We start from the raw sequence: 23,200 nt of genomic DNA, 5'->3' as shown, positions 1-23,200 counted from the left end.
CGGGGCGGGGCCGGGCCCGCATCGGGGCCGGGCCGGGGCTCGGGGCGGGACCGGCGGGGCCGGGCCGGGATCGGGGCCGGGCCGGGGCTCCGGGCGCCGCGGCGCGGCCATGAAGGACTGCGAGTACCGGCAGATCTCGCCCGGGGCGGCGGCGACGCCAGGCCCGGGCCCGGGCGGGCCGGCGGTCGCGGCCCCGCGGGCCGGAGCGGCGCGGCGGCCCCGCAGGAAGTGGGAGGTGTTCCCGGGCCGCAACCGCTTCTTCTGCGGCGGCCGCCTCATGCTGGCGCGGCACAGCGGCGTCTTCGCCCTCACGCTCGGCCTCATCCTGGCCACCAGCGGCCTCTTCTTCGCCTTCGAGTGAGTGTGGGCCCGGCGGGCTCGGCGCCCCGGAGCCGCCCCTTGCGGCTGCTTGTCCCCCGTTGAGGCCTGCCGGGGTTCGCTGCACCCCACGCTGGCCCCGTGCCGGGGGGAGGTGGGCTGGGGGTCCCCTTTTCCCCTGGGATCCCCGCTGTCCCTGCTGCCCGCTGCCCTTCCCCACGGTACAGCCCCCAGAGCCCATTTGCGGGCAGTCACTGCCCCATCACCTGTGCCCAGGTGTGTTTGTGGAGGACAGGGGTCGTTCTGCGCCTTGTTTGCTCCGTCTGGCCCCAGGGAGGGGTTCAACGTCCCCCTGGGATACCCCCTTGGCCTTTAAATACAGCCCGCAGGTCTCCCCTTTTGCTCCCGAGAAGAGAATTGGCCCGAAATTGCACCCAGGAAACCCCCAAGGCTCGTGGGCTTTGTCCACCACTGAGATCTAGGAGCAGTGTTTCTTCTAAATGGTGAAACCCTTCGGGGTCCCACCTGGAGGGTCTGCACTGGAGCAGGGCCCCCATTGTGCAGCAGAGTCTGGGGAATCGGGAGCTGCATCTTTCCTTTCCTTTGGAAGCTGGTCCAGGGAAGCTCCCTGCTCCTGCAGCCCGAGGGAGGGGAGAGCCAGGAGCATCCCGGCGTGTCCGGTGCTGCCCTGGGGGCTGGGGAAGGAGCACCCTGGGTTCCTCACGCCTCGGAGGGTTCTGGTGCCCTGCCTGTCTCTGTCCCGGGAGGGATGGGGGCCGCGCCTGCCTTTGGATCTCGGCGTTATCCCGGCGAGGCTCGGAACAGAGCTGTCCCAGCCTGCTGGTGGGGAGATGAAAGCGCTTGATCGGATTAGAGGTTCTGAGGAGTCAGATGAGCTGAAAGGGACAGGCAGCTGCGGGAGGCAGGCACGGCATCCCGATGGAAAAACCCCTTTCTCAGCATCATCCGTGCCCTGACAGCTCCGTGCCAGGTCGGGGGCTGACGGGCAGCTCAGCACAGTGAGGGCTTTGTGTTCCGGGCAGAGCACACAGGACATCTGCTCTGCCTCCCTTCTTGCCGAGTCACTCTCTCGTGCTTGAGGATGCCCTGGGGCTCTCCCAAGTTGTTATTTTAGCAGAATGCCTGTGTTGCACAGGCTCCAGTTTGCTGGGTGTACAGCAAATACGTCTGTCTGTGTCTGCATTTCATGGTTTCTATGGGAAAACCTGGCACAGGTGCCCAAAGCAGCTGGGGCTGCCCCTGGATCCCTGGAAATGTCCAAGGCCAGGCTGGACAGGGCTTGGAGCAGCCTGGGACAGTGGAAGGTGTCCCTGCCATGGCAGGGGTGGCGTGGGATGGTGTTTAAGGTCCAAACCATTTGGGGATTCTATGATTTGTGTGATTGTTGTTCCCTAGTGGGGCAGAGTGGGCTCTGGAGGTTCTCTCAGGAAAGGGCTGACAACAAGCTCACGTCTCTCCTTTCACTGACCTTTTTGTGGATGGCTGAGGGGCTCAGGCTTGCACTGAAGGGGTTTTGTTGCTTGGTGGGTGCTTTGTTCTGGACAGCTGAGCTGGGGAGGTGAAACAAAAGTTGCTTAATCCTCTCAGAGTGCTGCAGAGCCTGAGCACTGCCTGCAGCCCTCGGGCCTGGGGCAGCCCGTCGTGTGCTGGCTCTGGGTGCTCTGCAGGAGGGGACTGTGGCTCTGTGTGTGCACGGCTGTGTCCTCTGCTGTCCTCAGCTGCTGCCTGGTGGTAACAGAGCTGCCCTGGTGTGGGGTGTGATCACACCAGCCCCATCTCTGCAAAACCAGCCCCAGGTTGGCTGCTGAGCCCACTGCCCTGTCATGGTGTGATGTCCCAGCTGGCAGCGGGTCTGTGCAACGATTGATAACAATTCCGTTTTATTTATCTTCCAACAGCTGCCCCTTCCTTGCCAGTCACCTGACCCTGGCCATCCCCATCATCGCCGCCGTCCTCTTCTTCTTTGTCATCAGCTGCCTGCTCCAGACGAGCTTCAGGGACCCAGGGATCCTGCCCAGAGCCACCCCCAGCGAGGCTGCAGACCTGGAGAGGCGCATTGGTGAGAGCTCTGGTCCCTGTGTTTAGCTCTGTGTGTGTCTGTGCGCCCTCCAGGCTCAGTGAGGCCCCTTCTTTGGGTCTTCGCTCCTTTGGGTTTGTCCAGGGGGGAGAAAAATCCAGAGTATCAGGATGTGGGGCTTGACAGTGTTTACCAGTCGTGATGAGAGGTGCAATAAGCTCCTCTGGCGGTGCCTCAGAGAGGATCTGCAGAGCAGCTCAGCTGCTTTTTGCTCCTGTCCAGTCCCAGCTTTTTCCCAGGCAGCAGAGTTGAAGGACAGTTAATGCTTTTTGGTATTGTCATTGAGCCTGCTGTGCTGCAAGGTGTTCTTTAGAGCAGGCTGCTGTTTGTCCTCTTCTAAAAACTGCTCTGTCACGCTGGTCTGGGGACAGCCAAGGAGGTGTTTGCATCCAGGAGCTCAGGACGTTGTTGATGTGACAGGTTGGAGCAAATGCTTTAGCAGAGCTGATGTGAGACAGCTTGAATCTGTCCTGCTGAAGACAGATGCAAGGCAGTAATTCTACATCTGACTTTAAAGATGGTTTTTAAATATCCCCAGAGTGGTGATCCATGTTTCTATTTATAAGGGCCTAAAGCAGTAATCTGGCTGCAGATGCTGCCTGATGTGCCAGCTGTTACTGCTAATATAATCCACTTATTATCCTCTTAACATGCTCGCTGTTGCATCACTATTTTCAAAGAATTCCTCACAGTTGGAAAGGTACTTTTTTGGGAGTGACTAAAAGGAATAACCCCCAAAACTGCAAATATGATACAAGGGTTTCCAGCTCTTGCTGTGTACAGGAACAGTCTCCAGCCCCCAGGGAATAATGGAGTGCCAGCACACAGCGATGTAACTTGCAGTGGCCCTAAAAATCCTCAGTTTAAACCTGGAGGAGGGGGAACCCTCTTGTGCTGTGAACACAAACATGTCAAATTCCAGGGAATCTACTGGAGCACTCGAGACCTGCTGCTGTCCTTCCCCACAGTGATGGAGGCGAGTCCCTGCAGGCTGTGGGGGGACAGGCTGTGTGCTGGCAGTGGCAGGATGCTCCTGTGGCAGAGCCACGCGTGCCTGCACAGCCAGGCTGCCTGGTGTGACCTGCTGGACACGCAGAGATGAGCTGGTGTTCCTGGGCTGCTGCTGCTTCACACTCACTGTTTGGAAATTGCTTGAGGTTCCACAGCACTGGGCGCTCACTGCTTCCTCTTGGCATCCCAGCAGCATCAGCACTGAACAAAGACAGGCCATAAATAACGCCGGAGCTGACTGCAGCTCTTGGCTGCCCACCCTGCAACAAATCCTGTGTGCTGTTAAAGCCAGGAGAGCGTGTGCCAACCCCTGCCAACCCCTGCCGCAGCTGGGAGGTGGCACAGGGCTGTGAGTGTCCCTCCTTGTCCCTGCAGACAGCATGGGCAGCTCCACGTACCGTCCCCCAGCCCGCACCATGGAGGTGGTGATCAACAAGTACGTGGTGAAGCTCAAGTACTGCTACACCTGCAAGATGTTCCGGCCGCCGCGCACCTCGCACTGCAGCGTCTGCGACAACTGTGTGGGTGAGCAGGGCTGGGCTGGGCAGCAGACAGGGTGTCCTGAGCTGGGAGGGACCCGCAGGCACCACTGGGGGAAAGCTGGGAAATAAACAGGGTATCCTGAGCTGGGAGGGAGCCACAGGGATCACTGATCCTCCTGACCCTGCCCAGACACCCCAAAATCCCACCCTGGCCATCCCTGGCAGTGCTGTCCAAATGTTCCTGGAGCTCTGGCAGCCTTGGGGCTGTGCCCATTCCCCGGGGAGCCTGGGCAGTGCCAGCACCCTCTAGGGGAGGAACCTTGTCCCAGTATCCAGCCTGCCCCTGCCCTAACACAGCTCCATCCATTCCCTCTGGTCCTGTCACTTGTGTTCCTGGACAGATTGCTTTTTGCTTCTCCTGAAGGATTATGAAACAGGATACTGCATGGTCTGTCTCCTTTGCATTTAAATCAAAAGCAGCACTAGTGCAGTGTCTCAGGGCAAGGGGCAGCACATGCAAGACTCCATGGCTCTGTGTTCCCTGGTTTTGGGTGGAGGGTTCTGTAAACAAACACAAGGTTTGCTGTAGGCTCCTCAGCGTGTGTGGCCAGGCTGGTACAGCCACCATGGAAACTCTGTGCCCCTGCACTGCTGCAGAGAGGTTCTGCCCTCGGGGTGCAGATGGGTTTGCAGCTCCTCATTTTGGGGGGCTGAGCAGAGTGTGCTCCGTGCTGGGTGTGGGGTGGCAGGAGCCCTCCTCACCTGGAGCCTTCATTGCAGAGAGGTTCGATCACCACTGCCCCTGGGTGGGCAACTGCGTGGGCAAGCGCAACTACCGCTACTTCTACGCCTTCATCCTGTCCCTGTCCTTCCTCACCGCCTTCATCTTCGCCTGCGTCGTCACCCACCTCACCCTGCGTAAGTCCTGCCCGGGGGCTGTGCTGCTCCAGCTCAGCTCTGCTCTGCGCCGTGGGACACAGCACAGGAGGCTCTGTGGGGTTACACCAGGGATCTGAGGGATTAGAGGGTCCCACGGGTCTGCTTCACCTCGCTGCAGAGGGGCTCTGGGGGCTGGCGAGGGGGATTTGCTTCCCAGAGCAGGTGAGCTGCTGGTGCTCCCACCCTTACCCTGGCAGGGAAGGTGACTTTGCCACCAGCCCCAAATCTCCTGGAGCCGTGTCCCTGCACTGACATTCCTGCAGCATCCCAGAGTGCGGGTGTTCCTCAGGCAGACAGGCACGGCCACACAGCCCACGGGGTGGAGTTGTGGCTGCAGGGGCAGGGCTGCTGCTGGGATGCCATTCCTTGTTCTCTCTTGCTTTGCAGGCTCTCAGAGGGATGGGTTCCTGGCCACTCTGAAGACAACCCCTGCGAGATATCCTTGTGCTGGCAGCAGCTGCTCGGGGTGCCCTGCACTGCTAATCACTGACAGAGAGGGGCCAGGAGCTCTTTGCAGCTCACCCTGGTGTCCCTTCCCCACAGTAATTTAGTCCCCTGGCTACCTGGGACTAAGGGTGGGTTGTGTCCCAGTTTGCAGGTTTAGGTGGAAAGGGAAGAGCTGGAGCAGGCTGTGCCTTGGTGGATCCCTGCAAACCAGCTCAGGGAATGGGAAGCTTGCCCAAACCTCCCCAAACAGTCCTCTGTCTCTCCTTGTGGGATGATTTTGTTCCTGGAGACTTCCTTGACTTCTCTTTCACTGTGCTGGAGCTGGTGATTTGTTTTTTCTCAGTCTGGTCCATTTTGGGCCTCTCAGGTTTTCACACTTACTTGGTCGCCTCCAACCTGACGACGAACGAAGATGTAAGTACCTGCATGCCTGTGCTGCTGCCAGGCTGCCTGTGACCCATCCTGAGCAGCTCTCAGGGCACTCTGGGCTGCCCCAGTGCAGGGTTTCATGCCTGTGCTACCCCAGTGCAGAGCACACAGCCTGTGCCCACGGCTGCACTTTCAGGTGGCTCAGTTAGGGCCATCACGTGTGTGTTTTTTCCAGTCTGTTTGTGGCCTTGCTTAAAATTAGGAGCTGTGAGATTAAAAAAGGGAGGCTGGCCCAGGGGAGTATTTGGGTGTGAGCTTGGTGATCTGAATTCAGCATCCCGTGTAACCACGGGTTTCCTCTGAGACCCTGGGCCAGTCCCTTTGTGTCTGGCAGTTCCTCATCTCTAATTAGCAAGCAATCTACAGACATCTGATGAGATTTGCCTTCAAATCTGGGCTGTGCACAGGCTCCAAGGACCAAATGAGTGCCCTGAGTGGGGCAGATTGTATGGAAAAGCAGGATCTGTCTGATCCTCAGAATCAAAATTCGCCCTTCTGGCCAGAAGTACCTGTAATCCTCGCTGGGAGCTTCCAGCACTGCAGAAAGTGTGTTTGCATCCCTTTTGGATTTGCTTTTTCCCTTTTCCCCTCCACCTTACATTCAGAGGTGTGGCAGAACAGCTCAGGGCTGTGTGGGTGAAGCTCACAGTTTGCACCCAGCTCTGGGAGCACCATGGCTCCAGCCTCGTGCTGCAGCTGGGGGGAGGAAGCAAAACAAGGGGAGGAAATGTGCTGGTGCTGCTTCAGTGCAGCCTGAGGCAGCTGTGGCAGCTGCCCAGCCCTGTGCCACAGCCAGTTTCAGAGCAGGGCTGGGGACAGAGGAGCCCCTGGGCTGGGAATCCCCTGACTGTTTGTTTGTGCAGCCTGAGGGAGCAGAGCCCGCTCTGGTGGGTGCCAGCCTGGGGACCACGAGGGCAGCGGGAGGACGGGGTGGTGTGGCAGGTGGTGACAGGGCTGACGGCAGTGGCAGTGACATTGCCGTGCAGCACGGGGAGGGCACAGCTTGGGAGCTCTGCAGCTGCAGGGCTGCGCTTCAGCAGAGGCAGCACGTGGCTGTTTGTGCCTGCAGGTGTCCTCCCCGTGCTCTGGGACAGACCTTCCAGCCCTGCAGGGATCCACTGTTGTTGTGTCACTGTCTGCTCTCCATCCTTCCCCTCCTGATCTCTCTCCATCCCTTTCAGATCAAGGGCTCCTGGTCAAACAAGAGGGGCTCGGAGTTTGCCAATCCCTACAGCCATAAAAGCATCCTCACAAACTGCTGTGCAGTGCTGTGTGGACCCTTCTACCCCAGGTGAGAGCACTGGGAATTGCCTCCTGCCATGGGAGAGCACAGGGCAGCTGGGCAGGGTCAGGCCCTGCTCTGCTCCTCACCTCTGAGAGCCTGCCTGGAGCTCCCAGCCTGCTGGGGATGTGGGGATCCCTGGGGGATCCAGGCTGGAGTCCTGGAGCAGCTCTGTGGTGCTGACAGCAGCAGGGTAAAGCATGGTTTATATTTTGTGGTTTATATTTTGTATCAGGCCCTGCTCTCTGCAGTGTCCCCAGGTTTTGTGGTGGGTTCAGAGGTGCCAAAATGCAGTGCTGCCATTCAGAGCTGGTCAATCTGCATTCAGGGAGCCAGGCCAGGAGGTTGTGGGGAGGAGATTTTACAGCATTTTACTCCAGTTTGTTCCTCTTTCATGGGGTTTCATGTTGTGAAGTCCTTTGGCCAGTTCCCCTTTGGGTTTGTGGTGGCCCAGAGCTCCTTGTGGCTCGTGGGCTGGGGTCTGTGGCTCATGGGATGGGCAGGAGCCCTGTGCTCCAGCATCCTGTCTGTGCTGTGCTGTGTGGAGAGGAGCTTTCCCTGTGGCCTGTGAGCCCCCAGGTTCAGTCCTTGCTCCCTGAACTGCCCTTCCCTTCCTGTTTTGCAGTTTGATAGACAGAAGAGGATTTGTCCAGCCAGATGTCGGGACCCCGTCCAGTCCCAAGAGTGAAATCCCTTCCCTTGGAGCCAAAAGTGACACCAGCATGGTAGGAGGCATTCCCTAGCAGTGCTGTGATGTGCCCAGTGCCTGCTGTGCCTGCACCTTGCTCCAGCCAGTTCCCTCCCCTGCCTCATGCCCGGCCTCAGGCGGGCAGCCCTGGCACCCAGAGCTGCCAAAGACTCGAGCCATGCGTTGCCTTCTTTTTTTACATTTATTTATTACTTTTTGTTCATTTGTTTCACTGTGAGGTGGCCTGTCAGGGGTGTTGCCTGACAGAGCCCAACAGCTTGTGGGACCCTTGGACTCGTGCTGGAACAGGGGGTCCCCAGGAGCCCCCAGACCCTGAGCTCCAGGGAATTGCTGTGATTCCTGCTGGGAATGAGATGGGCCAAGGCTGGGAGGTGGCACGGGCAGATGGTTCCCGCTCGGGGCTGGGCTGGAGGAGGTGTCACCTCCCTGGTGCCCCTGTGAGCTCCATCAACACTCCCTGTTCCCACCTGGAAGGGCTCCTGTGGCTCCCTGGAGGCAGGTGAGGATGTCCTGGGTGCTCCCTGCTGCTCCTGTGCTGCCTGGGGCTGTGCTTTGGCCCTGCCAGTTGGTCAGACACGTTTTGCAGCAAGGACACGAGGCAGGGGACCCTCATCTAGCAGGGAAGAAGAAACACTCTGTGCTCTGTGACTCTCAGGAGATGCACAAGGCTGCAGGGGTCAGGTCTGGGAGCTGGAGCTCCCCAGGGCTGTGTCCTGTGGGTGGGAGACCAAAGGGCAGCAGAAAAGTGTGTGAATTCCTGAGGGTCCTGAATTCCTGAACTGCACCTGAGGTTTCACAAGGAAGCAGTGCGGGGTGCTGGTCTCTGATAAGCTCATGTGTGCTCTTGGTTTGGGTTTCTGAGCAGCAGAGTGTCCCCAGGGCTGTCCCCAGTGCCCTGGGGGCCGTTCCAGCTGCTCATCCCCGAGCACCCTCTGCACCCAGGCAGCCAGCTCCGTGTCCCTGGGCTGAGGGCAGAGTCACAAACCTTGTAGCAATACTTGAATCGTGTTACTCGAAGCTGCTGGATATTTTTGCACAATTTGTAGGACTTTTTTCTACGTAGAACATTTTCTGTGCTGTGCAGGGAGCGCTGTGCACGCTGGCACCGGGGCAGAGGCTCACAGTGCCGTGCTGCCTGTCAGGTTTCCTTGGATCAGACAGACCAGTCTCACCCTCGGGCAGGGGCAGCACATTCTGGGGGGCAGCCCAGCCCCCTGAGCTCACCAGCGTCGTGCTCTGTACTCTGCAAGTGCCTGTGCCAGGGGGATGGCAGAGGAGCAGTGAGGAGGGGGTACCAGGGGCCAGGCTCCTTCCTGTTTTTATTTAAACCAGTTTCCTTTGTTACTCAATAAAACTTTATTTTGAAAGAGTTAACTGCTTGGATGATTATTTCCTCCTCGGAGACAGAAGGGGGCAGGTGTGTCCCGCTGTGGCATCTCAAGGTGCCAGCTGCCCTCTGTTGGGCTCAGGCCTCTCCTGGAAGCTCCTGCAGGGAGGGATGAGCAGCAGCTGGCGCTGCTGTGGCTCCTCTGCAGTGAAGGGAATTTGCTGTCCCACATTTCCAGGCTGGGCAGGGCTCATCCCCTCCTCCTGCTGTCCCCTCAGTGTCCTGTCCCCGGCTGGCACCTGTGCCCCATCTGTGCCAGCCCCGTGGCCCCGTGGCAGGTGTGAGGTGCATAACCTCTGGTGTCTTCCCCAGGAGGATGCCTGCCAGGACTTTGCCATTTCCTGCACAGCCTGACAGGATTTGCCCCTCCTCGGACGTTTGCCCTGATTTCTGAGGGCTGCTGGTAAGAAAGTGCTTCCTTCACCCTCTCACCACTGCGGCCACCCATCCTCACTGCATGACAGCTCTGAGCTCAGAGCCCATCATCCCAGCCATGCTGCCATGCCTGTGTCCCATCCATCCCACCAGAATGCCACCAGGATCCCACCCACGGGGCACGGTGCCAGGGCTGTGGCTCAGGGGGCACAGGAACGCTTTGCCACAAGAGGAGAGGTTTGGTTTTTCCTGGCTTTGTGCTGGGCTGGAGCCACCTGGTCTGCATGGGGACACTGTGGGACATTGTGTGACATTTTGGGGGCACTGTGTGACACTGTGGGACATTGTGGGGCACTGTGTGACACTGTGGGACATTGTGGGGCACTGTGGGTCATTGTGTGACACTGTGGACACTGTGTGACACTCTGTGACATCGTGTGACACTGGGACACGTGTGGCAGAGGGCTCTGCAGCCCAGCCTGCCGTGGCTGTGTGAGGGAAGCCCAGCCAAGCAGAGCTTTGGTGTTTGGAGGAGCCGTGGCCCCTGGGGTGGGTCTGGACCCCCATCCCTGACCCGTTCTGTGGCCTGGGTGACCCCTCTGGCCCCTCTGCCCGTTTTCCTCTCTGCAGGTTCCCCCTGCTGTGGCCAAGGTAAGTTCCTCCAGGGCACCTGGCATGGGATGTGTCACCTGTGGGCCGTGAGCTGCCCCTCTGCCCCTCCCTGCAGCCCCCGAGGGCTCCTGAGCCCCCTCCTCGCTGTGCCCCAGCCCTGCCAGCGAGCCTGGGTGCTCGCCCTGCTCCCGGTGCTCCCCAGCTCCATTCTGGCACTAACTCTCTCTTTATCCTCTCCCCTCTGCTCTCCCTCGCTCCGGGCGGATCCAGCGCCATGAGCAGCAGCCTGAGCCTCTCGTGGGGCGCCCACGGGAGCCGAGCCCACAGCCATGACCACCGGAGTGCCTCCGCTCCCTCCCTCCGTCCCTCCGTGCCCCGGGCGGCGGCAGCGGAGCCCAAAGCCATAGAGCCCCCGCAGCGAGGAGAGCGGTGAATGAGCGCAGCCAGCCCTGCCGTGCCGTGCCGTGCCGTGCCCGGCCACCGCTGGGCGCTCGGTGCCGGTGCCTCCCTGCCTGGAAATGCCGTGTTGGGATTTTGGAAGGAGCAGGATCTCTCCAGAGCATTTACAGCCAAACCGGGGGCACCAAACCCTCCCAGCCCCTCCAAGCCGTGTCCGTGTGCCACAGGACTTTCCCGATGGGAATTCGTACCTGGTCAGTTCATCCTGCAGCCCCCGGGCCAGCTCCCCTGCCAGCCTCATCCCAGCACGGCTCTGGATTTAGGGGAAGGGGCTCCAGCACCTTGAGCAGCCTCCCTGGGCTGAGAGCTGAGTGGGCAGCCAGGCCTGCCCCAGCCCTGTAGGACTCACCGTCTGTTTATGCCTTTTACTTTTGTAACAAAATGAAAGTTTCTCCTATTTAGCGTACTCTGTGTCTGGCTCTGCTCCGCGGGTGGAGGGGAGCGGCTCCTGCCTGGGCAGGCCCGAGCAGAGCCGAGGGAAGCCACCGAGGGCTGGCCCTGCTGCTGTGCCATCAGCGCTGGGGACGGGAGCCAGGAGCTCCCCAAACCGGGCTGTGGCACCGTCTGGGGCCGCTCTGTGCCCGAACCGGGCTGTGCCCAAACCGGGCTGTGGCACCGTCTGGGGCCGCTCTGTGCCCGAACCGGGCTGTGCCCGAACCGGGCTGTGGCACAGAATGGGGCCGGCCTTGGTGGGGCTGTGGGGGCCATGGAGGGGCTGTGGGAGCCATGAAGGGGCTGTGGGAGCCATGAAGGGGCTGTGGGCACCTGGTGGGGCTGGGCACCCTCACGCTGCTGCCACGGCAGCCCCTCGATGGCACCCTGGGCACCCCAAACCCCAGCACATGTCAGGCGCTCAGCCAGGAAGGGGTGAATGGCCCTGAATCCCTTTTTCCTGAATCCCAGGGTGCAGAAGGGGTGGTGTGAAGGCTGGGGGTGTTTTCCTGGCCTTGACGTGCCTGGGAAAAGCATCCTCACGTTTTCCCTGCCTCCTCCATCGCAGCAGGGCCGGTGCGGGAGCCGAGCAGGCGCGGGGGGATCCGGCCGGGTGTCGGCAGGCAGGAACAAAGCGGCGAGAGCTGACGGAAAGAATCACAACCCCCTTTCGGCCTGGCGCGGAGCCGGCGGCCCCACCCTGCCCTTCCCGCACGCTCCCGCACGGAGATAAGGCCGGGCCGGGCCGGGGCCGGGGCTGCGGCAGCGCCCGGCGTGTGGCAACAGGCTCGGAGTGAAACTCAGCGCAAGGCGCAGCTCAGATCCCTATCGGGCACCGCGGCCCACGGCCAGCCCGGAACAGCCCAAATCCCACAGAGAGCGAAGGGTAAAACCCTGCATTTACAGCCCGAGAGATGCGGAACGGCCCCGGTGCGATGGGCAAGGGCAGCCCTGGGCTGGAGCTGATGGGGATGGGCTGGAGCTGATGGGGATGGGCTGGAACTGATGGGGATGGGCTGGAGCTGATGGGGATGGGCTGGAGCTGATGGGGATGGGCTGGAGCTGATGGGGATGGGGTCTCCCCTCGCTGCTCTCACCATGGGGATTTTGGGGGGTCCCACAGTGCGGCTCAAAGGCCAGCGCTGACCGTGCCCCGCTTTTTGGGCCGGTCCCTCGGCGGCGCCTGGGAGAGGTGCGGAGCCTCTGCCTCGGTTTCCCCACCTGTGGGAATAAATACCTGCCCGTCAAGCCCTCGCAATTACCGCCGAGGCAATCTCCACATTAAAAACGACTGTGATATGACTTTTTCGGGGGGGTGGGACCCGTTTTCGCGAGCGGCCACACCCCGTGGCCCATTTCTCCGGGCTGGGGACGAGCCAGCGCTGCCGTGTCGCCGTCCCCCCCAAAGGACAGCGCGGCTCCGCCGCCTCCCCAGCGCTCTCAGCAGCTCCACGGGCGTGTCCCGGTGCCGGGGCGGGCGTTGGCTCTGGGGAGAGCCCCGGGGCAGCCGCGGGTGCCGCACCCACCGGGAGGGCAGGGCGTGGGCCGCCCCCCGCGCCCCCTCCCCGGCCCCGCCGCCCGCGGGCGATGATTCACCGCGATTTTCCTTTTAAGGCCGCGCTCGGCGGGGAGGAAGCAGAGGAGGAGGAGGAGGAGGACACTCCTTGGACCTGGCTGGCTCCTCCTGCTCTCGCTCGAGGCTCCGACGCGCAGCCAAAAGCGAATCCCGGCGGCGGCGCTCGGCAGAGGCTCCGACGGCTCCCGGCCCCGCTGCTCGCCCCGCGTCCCAGGCATGGCAAGAAACCAGCAGGTGCAGAAGGCCAAGCTGGCCGAGCAGGCTGAGCGCTACGAGGACATGGCCGACTTCATGAAGGCCGTGGTGGAGCACGGCGACGAGCTGTCCAACGAGGAGCGCAACCTGCTCTCGGTGGCCTACAAGAACGTGGTGGGCTGCCAGCGCTCGGCCTGGAGGGTCATCTCCAGCATCGAGCACAAGACCGAGGAGGGCGACGACAAGGCGCAGGTGGTGAACGAGTACCGGGAGAAGGTGGAGCAGGAGCTGAACGCCGTCTGCAACAACGTGCTGGGCTTGCTGGACAAGTATCTCATCAAGAAGGACAGCGACACCGAGAGCAAGGTCTTCTACCTGAAGATGAAGGGCGACTACTTCCGATACCTGGCCGAGGTGGCCAGCGGGGACGACCGCCTGTCGACGATAGAGAAGGCCCAGGAGGCCTACCAAGAGGCCATGGACATCAGCAAAAAGGAGATGCAGCCCACGAACCCCATCCGCCTGGGGCTGGCCCTCAACTTCTCCGTGTTCCACTACGAGATCGCCAACGCCCCCGAGCAGGCCATCTCCCTGGCCAAGACCACCTTCGACGAGGCCATGGGCGACCTGCACACGCTCAGCGAAGACTCCTACAAGGACAGCACCCTCATCATGCAGCTGCTCAGGGACAACCTCACGCTATGGACAGCCGAGTGTGCCGGCGAAGACGGCGGCGAGGCTGGCGAAGAGCCCAAGAACTGAGCGTCCCCTGCCCCGCTCCAGACCCTTCGGCATCTCTTCGTGGTTTTTTTTTTTTTTTGGTTGTCGTTTTTTTGTTTTTAATTTTTTTTTTGGTCGGTTTTGGCGGGGAGGAGTCTCAGCTCCCCCCCAGCCTGGATACCGGGAGTGGGGGTGGTTTTGGCAGGGTCCTCCCTCCCTCTGCCCCATCCTCTGCTCTGGGGAGGGGGAAAAGGGGGAGAGGGGGTGCCTCTGTCCTGGAGAGCTGCCAGCCCCCAGCTATTTAACATTTTCTTGTGGGGGTGTCCGGTCTGGCTTGTGCCAGCTCCAAACCCCCTGTCCCAGAGGGCTGGAGCAGCGGCAGGAGGAGGTGAGGGGCTGGGCCGGGGCGAGGGGGGGTCCAGGCAGCCCCCCCATTCCGGGAGGGGGTCTCGTGTTGCCTCTGTGCTCCAATAAACCTTCTCCTGCACCTCTGCTCTCGTCTGCCTCGTCTCTCCCTGCGCACATGTCCGGGCAGCTCCAGGCCTGCCTGGCCCCCTTCCCATCCCAGGGTGGGGCAGCCGGGCCCCCCAGCACTGCCTGTCATCAGTACCCCCAGCCCTGGCTGCCCTCGGTGCCCCCCGTTCCCCCAGCAGGGTCTTGGGCTGAGCTGCACCCCGTGGAAGGGCTCAGGGCTCTGTGCATCCCTGGGATGGGCGTTTTGGCAGCCCCACAAAGAGCAGGCTGCTTTGAGGTGCTCAGAGGTCCCGAGTCCCTGATCCAACCCCATTAATACAAACCCAGAGCTCCCCAAAACCTGCCCCTGACACCCCTGTGAGGGTCCACAGGTCCTTCCCCATGGCTCCTCTAATTCCAAAGGGGAAAATCCACAAAAGCTGCATGGGCAGCGACACAGGGACAGCCCTGGGGTGGGGACATCCCTCTGGAGATCCCACATCCCTCTCGAGGTCCCACACCCCTCTCGAGGTCCCACACCCCTCTGGAGGTCCCAGCACTGGGACAGGTGAAAGCTCAGCACTTCTGGCCCTGGCACGGGGCCACGGCGAGGGCGCAGCTCCCTCCGCCTTCCCCCAGCAGCGCGTTTCAACACGAACGATAATTACAATAAAATACAGTCACAGCACCCTGGGCTATGAGCTCACAGAGCCAGCAGGGCCGGGCAGGAGCTGCCTTTGATGGGAGCCCTGGCAGGGAAGGAAAGGCGCCTGACTCAGGACGTGCTGCAGGGGGACAGGGGGGACACGCCAGGCCCCAGCCCTGGCCGGGCCAAATCCCAGCCCGAGGGGTGCAGGGACCCCCAAGCTTTGGGGAACGAGCAGGGACGTGACCCCCTTGGTGCACACAGGAATTGGGGGAGCGAGGGGCTGGCCTGGGGTGTAATGAGGGCTCTGCTGTGGGAGGCTGGGCTGCACAAACCAGCACTGCTCACCTGGATGGGACACCTGGATAGGGGATGCAGAGGGGATGAGCCCCTGTGAGCCTCCTGGGCCTCCCCAGCCCCATCACAACACCCTGGGGCTGCCCTGGCCCCCCTAGATGTTCCTGGGGTCCCTCAAAGTGTCAGGGCTGGTCCTGAGGGACCCCAAAGCGTGGCCTCCCCCTGGCCCCAAGCCCTGCCAGCCTGGGAACAGCCCCAGCCCTGTAATTAGCCAGAGCGGGACTAACGAGCCGAGGGCTCGCGCTGACCCCGCGGCCCGGGGACACCCGGACTGGTTAAACTGGGCACGGCGGGGCTGGAGCTGGCGGTGCTGTGCCCAGGAAGGGGAACCGGGCTGTCTGTCCAGCCCTGGGGCGCTGGGTTCCCCCTGGCTCCCCAGGAGTTAACTGATTTCAACAGCTCCCGAAATTGCAGCGTGGCTGGGCCGTGTGGGAGGAAGGTGCTCCCCGCTCCCAGCCGGTCCTGCAGCTTTTCCAGGCTGGGGAGGAGGAGCCCTGGCTCCCAGGACACTCCTGTGAGAGGTTTGTGCTGCTGGGGAGCTCCCTGGGGTCCCTTCTGTGCCCCTGCTTCACCCAGGATGGGGGCACCCAGGTGGAAGGACCAGGGGGACATCGGGACCTCCATCCCCAGCCTGGTCCTTGTCCCATGGCTGTGGAATGCTCTCGGCATTCCCATCTGAAGGGACATCCAGAAAAGCTCTCAAATGGATCAGTTTTAGTGTCTTAAACACCCTTAGAGCAGAGGGACTGGGCGCCAGGGCCAAGGAGTGTGCCCACCTCGCAGTCACTGCCCAGCAGGGCCCTGGCACTGCCCCTTTGGTGGCTGTGGGGACAATGCCACCAAAGCAGGGCTGTAGGGCCAACAGGGACATTCTGCTGCCTGCCAAAGGCTCTGCCCAGCCTGGGTGGCAGCTGCAGGACCCACAGCCCTGCCCGTCCTTGTCACCAGCCTCCCCCAGGGCTCTGTGCCCAGGGCTGGGGCTGGGCACCACCACTCTGGGCACCCACACATGGGGTGCCCATCATCCCTGGCCTGGGCAGCCTCCTGTCAGGCTGGCACCACTGCCTGCTCTGGGGACCGTGGCGTTTTTGGAGGAGGTTTTATCCCCATTAGAAAGCACCTCTTGATGGGGAAACAGCTTCTGAGCAGGAGCTCCATGGTGGAGCTGGAAATCAGGGCTGGAATGCAGGGGGTACCCAGGAAAGCCCAGTTCTGTGGCTGTGATGGGTGCTCAAATCCCTCCATCCCCAAAATGACACCCTCAGGGTCAGTGCCACGGTCAGGGTGGGCTCAGCAGCAGGAGCAGGACGAGCTCAGGGCAGGGTGGGCTCCCAGGTCAGGGTGGGCTCAGCACCAGGAGCAGCCCAGCAGAAAGCTGAGCCCCCTCCCGGGGACGTGCCAGGCTTGGAGTGACTCATCCTGGCCCTTGGCCCCGCCGATTGCTCAAGGCAGTGACAGCAGCCGGTGTCACCTCCCTGGCAGCCCAAGTGTCACCTCCCCGTCCCAGGAGCGCCGCCGTGTCCCCTCCCTGCCCGGGGTGTGTGGGGTGCAGGGACAGGCTCCTCTCACCCTGCATTCCAGACAGGGGCTCCAGCAGAGCAGGAGCAGCGCTGTCCCCTCCGGGCTCTGGGTCCCAGCTCAGCCCCTGGTTCATCTCTAAGAAGCTCCTCGGTGTAAAATCGCTGCAGTTTTGGGGCTGAGGCTCTCTGAGACCTGAGCTTTTCCTGGCTGCAGCACAGCAGAGGATCCTGAGCTGAGCTGAGCAGTTTCCATCCCAAGGCTGAGGCTGCAGATATCCAGGGCATTCCAATAAAAAAGCCAAAAAGCCACAAAAGCTTTGATGGCTCTTGCATAACTCAGCCTGACCTGACCATACCCTTTTAAGCCACCAAATCTCTCAAAGCCACGAAAAAGCCCCTATAAAATTAATATTTTTATGATCCCGTCTCCCACCCCTTCACAGCAGGAGCAGGACAAGGCCACGAGGCACAGGGAGAGGATGGGATTTCAGCTCAGGTATGGTTAGATTGGCTTCCAGAGCCCCAGCACTGAAATGCAGCTGCTGGGTTCCAGCCAGGAACACCCAGGGAAATTCCTGGGCCCTGGGGAGAGCTGAGGCCCTGGCAGCACTCTGGGATTTGCCTTTGGTATCTGAAATCTCAGTTTCATTGGGAAGGGGTCTGGGTGAAGCACAAGCATTGTGTGTCTGCACCCTCCTCTCCCTGAGCTCCTCCTCGTCTCCAAATCCTGGCCACAGAGTTGGGAGATGAGGGAAAAATTCATTTTAATTCCTTGCCCCGCTGCCCAAGACCCCGTTCACACTTAGATCCATCAAGGATCCAGTCTCCAATCCCTCTGCCAAGGGCCAAACCATCCTGTGAGAAAATCCTGCTGCATTTTATGCAACATCTTGGGCAAGAGGCGATGCTGAGTCTGCAGAGCTGGGACTGGGAGTTGTGCCCGCTCCCATCCCTGTGGGGCTGCCAGGAGGCACCCGGGGGCTCCCTGATGTGGACACCCCCCCTGGCACCCCCAGCCCTGCCAATTTACCCCCCAAACCTCCTGATCCACCTCCAGTCCTCCCAATTTACCCCCCAGCCCTGCCATTCCACCCCAAGCCCTCCCAATTTACCCCCAGCTCTCCCAATTCAACCCAGCCCTCTCAATTTACCCCTAACTCTCCCAATTTACCCTCCATCTTTCCCAATTTACCCCCACCCTCCCGATTTACCCCCAGCTCTCCCAACTCACCCGAGCTCTCCCAGTCTACCCTCAGAGCCCCCGATCCATCCCCAGCCCTCCCAGTCCCTGCCCCAGCTGCTGCCTGGAGCAGGGCTCAGAGCAGGGAGCACATGGGAGCCCCAGAGCTGCAGCAGCACAGCCAGAGGGAATCCCACGGGCAGCAGAGGAAGCCCCAGGATTTGGGACTGGAGAGAGCAAGGCCAGGAGAGGGAAGGGAAGGTGGATGAGGACACCCAGGGCTGCTCCTGGGAAAGGCCCGAGATGCAAACCACGAGCTGAGTCACACAGGGGCTCTCTCAGCCCAAAGGAGCCGAGCTGGCACTTTGTGTGTGTGCCCTGGATGGTGCAGGAGCTGTGCCCTGCCTGCTGCCCCCAGCCCTGCCAGGCTGAGCCTGCTCCCAGCAGGGCACAGGGCACAGGCCCTTTGGCCTCGGGCTCCACAGCACTCCCGCGTTTATTTACTCAGCTTCAGCAAACTCTAAGATGAAAGTGAGACGGAGGAGCGTTTTATTAAGAAAGAGTCCATCATTATTTCTAAGAAAAAGAAAAACAAACATCTTTCTGTCCTTGGGACGGCGTGGAGGCGTGCTGGCCTGGATTCTGCTGGGAGTGTGGGGCCTGTGCACGCTCCTCCCGCAGCACACCCAGGCCTGCTGCCTCCACTCTCACTGCACCAGGCAGCTCCTGCTGATTTTTCTTCTCTGGATCTGTCTTGGTCAAGACGGAGGAGACCTCATCCCACTGCTTTTCCTTGCTCCCCCTGCCTTCCCTGGCTCAATCTCTCTGTTCCTAAGGGAAGACCCTCGGCCACCTCCCTTCTGCCAAAGCCCTGCTCTGGGCAGCAGGCCTGAGGCTCGGGAGGTCAAACCCACCCACAGAGGGTCCAGACTCTGCCTGGAAAGGTTTCCCATGGCTCTGAGTCACAGCTGAAGCTCCGGGTAGGAAAAGGAGAGGTGTCAAAACAGAGGAGCCGGGGAAGGGCGTGTCACAGATCCATCACCTCCTCTTCCACAGCTTTGTCCTGAGATTGCACATACTTCTCCTGCACTGCCAGGGTGCTGATAACGCAGCAATTAAGGAAAACGAGGGGCTGGGCTCAAACACTCCCTTCTGCAGGAGCTCTGAAGTTCCCAGCGAGGAACCAGCCCAGCCTCACATTAGCCCCAAGGCCATCGGGAAGAGGCAGCATCACCTGAGCTACTTCTGGCTCTGCCTGATCCCAGGCCTGACAAGTGCAGGAGAATCAATTGTATGGTTGAAGGAGAAGGAAAGAACCCACCCAAGGGAAGGTGAGAGAGAGGACAGTTGTCAAAAGGTTCCTGACAAGTTCACAGTATGGATTCCCACCCTTTGGGGGGTTTGGTGGGGACAGGTGTCTGTCCCAGGCTGGGCTGGGCACACCCCACTCCCCACGTGTGTGTCACCCACCAGAGGATGAACCTGGGCCTGCAGATTCAGCCTCTGTCCCCCAGGGAGAGGGAAACTGAGCCCAGCAGCAGAGAGGATACGAGGAGAAGTGGAAGTCGGCGCCCACAGCCGCCGACATGAGCGCCTCCAGGCTGCGCTGCTCCCGCTCCCCGAAGGAATATCCATTGGCCTTGTCCACAGCCTGCAGCACCTGCCTCATGCTCTGCTTGTCCTGCACGAGGCGGCTCCTGTGCCTGCTGCTTCCCCACGGGCAGCAGCTCCCTCCCCACGCGGGCCTGGGCCCCGTGGGGCACCCTGACAGCGCCCGAGGGCCGGGGACACCAACGGGGACAGACAGGGACAGACAGGGACATCAACGGGGACACCAACAGGGACACAAACAGGGACAAACAGGGACACCAATGGGGACACCAGCAGGGACAGACAGGGACAGACAGGGACACCAACGGGGACACCAGCAGGGACAGACAGGGACAGACAGGGACAAACAGGGACACCAACAGGGACAAACAGGGACAAACAGGGACACCAACGGGGACACCAACGGGGACAGACAGGGACAGACAGGGACAGACAGGGACACCAACAGGGACACCAGCAGGGACAAACAGGGACACAAACAGGGACAGACAGGGACAGACAGGGACAGACAAGGACATCAACGGGACACCAACGGGGACACCAATGGGGACAGACAGGGACAGACAGGGACACAAACAGGGACAAACAGGGACAGACAGGGACACCAATGAGGACACCAATGGGGACACCAGCAGGGACAGACAGGGACAGACAGGGACACCAATAGGGAACACCAACAGGGACAAACAGGGACACCAACAGGGATACCAACAAGGACAAACAGGGACACAAACAGGGACACTGCCACTGGCCCTCCACCCTCTCATTCCCTTTCATCACCTTCCCCCAGCCCATTTGCCTGCTGACACTTCTGCCAACTACCTGATTAAGGGCATTTCCAGCCCTCCCTCCCTCCCCCTTCTCATTATTCGCTGCTCCCTAATTTAACAGAGCTTTAGGTGACCCTCAGCCCAGGTTGGAAATGCAGGCCAGAAGAGCTGAAGGAAGGGGGAACCTGGATTGCCCACCCCAGGACACAAGGCCCAGGTAGCCCCAAGCTCATCAGCCTTTTTCTTTCCTTTGGCTGCCACAGATCATTTACAATCCGGCTGTGCTCTCCTGCTTTCCCTGAGTCTCTTCAGAGCCCAGGTTTCCAGCCCTGTGTCTCTGAGCACACAAAAAGCAGCTGCAGCACATGCAGGGCTCCCTGCTCCCTCCTGCTGGCTCACCTGGACGTTGAGGGGCACGAAGGACACCAGGCTGTAGTCCTCAATCACCTCCACCAGCTTCTCGTTGAGGCGGCGGAAATTCCTGAAGAAGGGATCGGAGGCCAGGTGGTCCACGAGGTAAGAGAGGTCCAGCACCTCGGTGTAATAATCCAGGTTGAAAGCTGCAGGGCAACAGGGAGCTCTGAGGGCAGGCTGGCAGCTGAGGAGCACAGTGGGATCTGCACAGGTCCCCACCCAGCCCCATTCTCACACAGCTGATTCGCACCTGGCTCCCCAATTCCACACCCCTGCCCCTCGAATTCCATGTGCAAGGCCAGAACGGAGCTCTGAGCCCCCCTGGCATGTGGAAGGGAGGCAGAAGAGGTGAGGTGTGAGCTCCCTTGCCCCCCAGGACAGGCTGTGGTCAGCAGATCCTCACCCAGCTTCCCGTAGTGCTCGATCAGGTCCATCTTGGAGAGGACGTTGACGTGGGGCAGCTCCACGTGCAGCATGGTGGACAGCGAGGTGCAGAGCACTGAGATGAACTTGCCGGGGTCTGTGCAGTAGTGGGAGTCCACCAGGTGCACGGCAGCCAGCTGGGCAATAAGGGACACAGGAGGTCAGAGCTGGGAGCAGCCTGGAAGGAGCACAGGAGAGCCTGTCCAGGCCTGGCTGCACCTCCTGGGGAATGAGCTCCCACCTCCTGCCCACTGAACAGCACCAGAGAATCCTGGTTTGGGTCAGAGGGGAGCCAAAGCCCCCCCAGTGCCAGCAGCAGTACCTGCAGCTCACCACCTTCTGCTGGGAGAGTCCCCTGTGGTTGGCACTAATAATTAATAATTGCACTAACAAGCACTTTGATTCCCTGGGTTTTGTGTGGCTGTAACGATGTGGTCCCAGAGCTGGGGAAGTCACTCCAAGTCAGGGCTCTGGGGCTGAGTCACAGCAGCAGAGCCCAGCCAGGCTGGGGCTCCCAGGCAGAGCAGAACCAGCCCTGCACATGTCTCATTTTAGCAACTCCAATCCCATGTCCACTCACTCCAATGAAAATAAGCTCTAATGTGCAGATTCCCAGTGACATTCCCAGGCAAATGAAGCTGCCCTTCTTGCTCAGAGCACGCAGGGTTTGCAGTTGGTGGTGCAGCCCCGCCGCAGAGCAAGCGCAGCGTCAGCAGCTCGGGCTGCTCTCACCTGCAGCTCCCGTTGTGCAAGAGCCCAGAGCCCGGCCCAGGGCTGCTGCAGGGCCCTGCAGGGCTCTGCTGGGGCTCTGCTGGGGCTGCAGCAGGGCCTGGCACAGCCCCTGCATTCCTCAGGGCAGTGCCAAGGCTCCCGGCACACACAGAACCCACCCTGGTGAAACCCCCCCGGGCTGGGGGAGGATCTGCAGCACAGCAGGACACACTCCTGCTCAGCCCTGGGAGTGCTCAGGGACAGGCTGGGGTTCTCTGGAGGGTGTCCCTGCCCATGGAATGGACTGGAACGAGATGGGCTTTGAGGTTCCCTCCAACCCAACCCATTCTGGGATCTTGTACAAAGTATGAGGAAGAAATCTGTGCTCCTGTTCCCACTAAAAGCCCTGACAGGTCATTTTTTGCCAATCTCTCCCAGTATAAAGCCGGGCAAAATTCCCCTCCTTCCCTATAAAGCCACTTCACCTAAAGGCCACAAGCCTCCTGAAGGCAGCAGCCACGAGCCCCCCCAGCCCCGCTGTACCCAGGGGTGTGGAGCTGCCTGGGGCTCCCCCAGCCCATCCCTACCCTGAAATTCCACTTGGCCAGCTGGGCCAAGACGTTCTTGAGGGCCTGGTGGTGGGTGTAGAGCTCCACCTGCCCGGGGCAGTCGAAGAGCAGGTAGTGTCCCCGCAGCCCCCGCAGCCGCTCCCGCAGCCAGTCGGCGTTGGCCTCCAGGTACTCCATGCAGTAGAGCAGCCCCCCGTTGGGGCCCAGCCCCAGGCTGTCCATCACGTCGGGCAGGGTGACCAGCTCGCCGATGTCCAGGGCGCAGGGCCCGGGCAGGGTCTCGTTGGCAGGGTCCAGGTTCACCACGGCCACGGAGCGGCCCAGCCGCGCCAGGAACTCCCGCATGGCCTGGCAGTAGGTGCTCTTCCCCGAGCCCGGGGGGCCGATCACCACCTGGCCAAAGGCCAGCGAGCTGGGCCGGCTGTCCTCAGCCATGCTGGGTCATCCTCCTGCTGCTGCCGGGCTGCGGGGACACGGGGACAGTGGCCCAGTGAGGGTCTGTGTTCATAGGGATGGGCTCTGATAGAGGGGACACGGGGACAGGGCCCCATTGAGGTGTGATCTGTGTTTATAGGGACAGGGTCTAATAGAGGGAACAACATCCCATTGAAGGCTTGATCTGTGTTTATAGGGCCCATTTATCCCCACCACCCCATTTGTTCCCGAGTTTCCCTCGTGCCCCCTCTTCTCCGTCACGACCCTCCTTCCCCGCTCCCGCTTTCTCCCTCCCACCTCCCCTCCTTGCCCAGACCGCTTCATCCCCGGTTATACCCTCCCATCCCGGTTATCCCCCCTGTTCCGGTTGTCCCCCCATTCCCCGTTATCCCTCCGTTACCCCGGAATTCCCCACCCCGGTCCCGCAGGCCGCTCACCGCCGCCGGTGCCCCCGCGGTGGGTCCGGGTGCCCGCGGGCCCCGAGCGCCGCGTTCCGGGCGCGGAGCGGCCGCCGCTCCCACAGCGCCCCCTGGCGGCCGGGGGGACGCGCAGCCCCGCCCGGGACTCGGTCAGGGCGAGGGTCCCAGGTTCGAGTCCCGGCGCCGGCTCTTGTCCCTCCAGCACCGCCCCAGCCCCGCTT

General features: G+C 61.2%; 3 protein-coding genes across 8 annotated transcripts; 2 read left to right on the top strand and 1 right to left on the bottom strand.

Annotated features, from left to right (window-relative positions):
* Nucleotides 1–78: 78 nt before the first annotated feature.
* On the top strand, nucleotides 79–10,954 carry ZDHHC18 (zinc finger DHHC-type palmitoyltransferase 18). Of its 4 annotated transcripts, none has more exons than XM_064731472.1 (10): nucleotides 79–357; nucleotides 2,238–2,398; nucleotides 3,803–3,952; nucleotides 4,690–4,827; nucleotides 5,236–5,284; nucleotides 5,607–5,709; nucleotides 6,906–7,015; nucleotides 7,632–7,731; nucleotides 9,415–9,505; nucleotides 10,360–10,954. In XM_064731472.1, the coding sequence occupies exons 1-9, from the start codon at nucleotides 110–112 to the stop codon at nucleotides 9,454–9,456; spliced, it is 1,101 nt and encodes a 366-aa protein (XP_064587542.1). In that variant the 5' UTR covers nucleotides 79–109; the 3' UTR covers nucleotides 9,457–9,505; nucleotides 10,360–10,954. The 4 variants fall into 4 exon arrangements, with proteins under 4 accessions (XP_064587542.1, XP_064587543.1, XP_064587541.1 ...); XM_064731473.1 differs by having other exon boundaries at nucleotides 9,631–10,954; XM_064731471.1 differs by having other exon boundaries at nucleotides 9,415–10,954.
* A 386-nt stretch (nucleotides 10,955–11,340) lies between these two features.
* On the top strand, nucleotides 11,341–14,266 carry SFN (stratifin). The gene is made up of 2 exons (XM_064731519.1): nucleotides 11,341–11,866; nucleotides 12,595–14,266. Exon 2 carries the CDS (start codon nucleotides 12,773–12,775, stop codon nucleotides 13,511–13,513), a length of 741 nt encoding a protein of 246 aa, XP_064587589.1. The 5' UTR covers nucleotides 11,341–11,866; nucleotides 12,595–12,772; the 3' UTR covers nucleotides 13,514–14,266.
* A 3,893-nt stretch (nucleotides 14,267–18,159) lies between these two features.
* On the bottom strand, nucleotides 18,160–23,057 carry GPN2 (GPN-loop GTPase 2). Of its 3 annotated transcripts, none has more exons than XM_064731744.1 (6): nucleotides 22,998–23,057; nucleotides 22,144–22,588; nucleotides 20,826–20,982; nucleotides 20,408–20,568; nucleotides 19,178–19,308; nucleotides 18,160–18,727 (listed from the first exon to the last, which is right to left on the bottom strand). In XM_064731744.1, exons 2-6 carry the CDS (start codon nucleotides 22,558–22,560, stop codon nucleotides 18,655–18,657), a joined length of 939 nt encoding a protein of 312 aa, XP_064587814.1. In that variant the 5' UTR covers nucleotides 22,561–22,588; nucleotides 22,998–23,057; the 3' UTR covers nucleotides 18,160–18,654. The 3 variants fall into 3 exon arrangements, with proteins under 3 accessions (XP_064587814.1, XP_064587813.1, XP_064587815.1); XM_064731743.1 differs by having other exon boundaries at nucleotides 22,976–23,027; XM_064731745.1 differs by lacking the exon at nucleotides 22,998–23,057 and adding an exon at nucleotides 22,961–22,978.
* Between the last annotated feature and the right edge of the window lie 143 nt (nucleotides 23,058–23,200).

The sequence above is a fragment of the Zonotrichia leucophrys genome, chromosome 23 (assembly GCF_028769735.1).
Source record: "Zonotrichia leucophrys gambelii isolate GWCS_2022_RI chromosome 23, RI_Zleu_2.0, whole genome shotgun sequence".
In the NCBI taxonomy this organism is placed as follows: domain Eukaryota; kingdom Metazoa; phylum Chordata; class Aves; order Passeriformes; family Passerellidae; genus Zonotrichia; species Zonotrichia leucophrys.
This window is presented reverse-complemented; position numbering and strand designations above follow the sequence as displayed.

Coding starts and splice junctions, on each gene's coding strand:
- ZDHHC18 (XM_064731472.1), top strand. CDS start 110: ATGAAGGACTGCGAGTACCGGCAGATCTCGCCCGGGGCGGCGGCGACG. Junction 358..2,237: donor GGCCTCTTCTTCGCCTTCGA/GTGAGTGTGGGC, acceptor ATCTTCCAACAG/CTGCCCCTTCCTTGCCAGTC. Junction 7,016..7,631: donor TGTGGACCCTTCTACCCCAG/GTGAGAGCACTG, acceptor CCTGTTTTGCAG/TTTGATAGACAGAAGAGGAT.
- SFN (XM_064731519.1), top strand. CDS start 12,773: ATGGCAAGAAACCAGCAGGTGCAGAAGGCCAAGCTGGCCGAGCAGGCT.
- GPN2 (XM_064731744.1), bottom strand. CDS start 22,560: ATGGCTGAGGACAGCCGGCCCAGCTCGCTGGCCTTTGGCCAGGTGGTG. Junction 20,569..20,825: donor CGAGCACTACGGGAAGCTGG/GTGAGGATCTGC, acceptor GTTGCCCTGCAG/CTTTCAACCTGGATTATTAC. Junction 19,309..20,407: donor TCGTGCCCCTCAACGTCCAG/GTGAGCCAGCAG, acceptor CGCCTCGTGCAG/GACAAGCAGAGCATGAGGCA.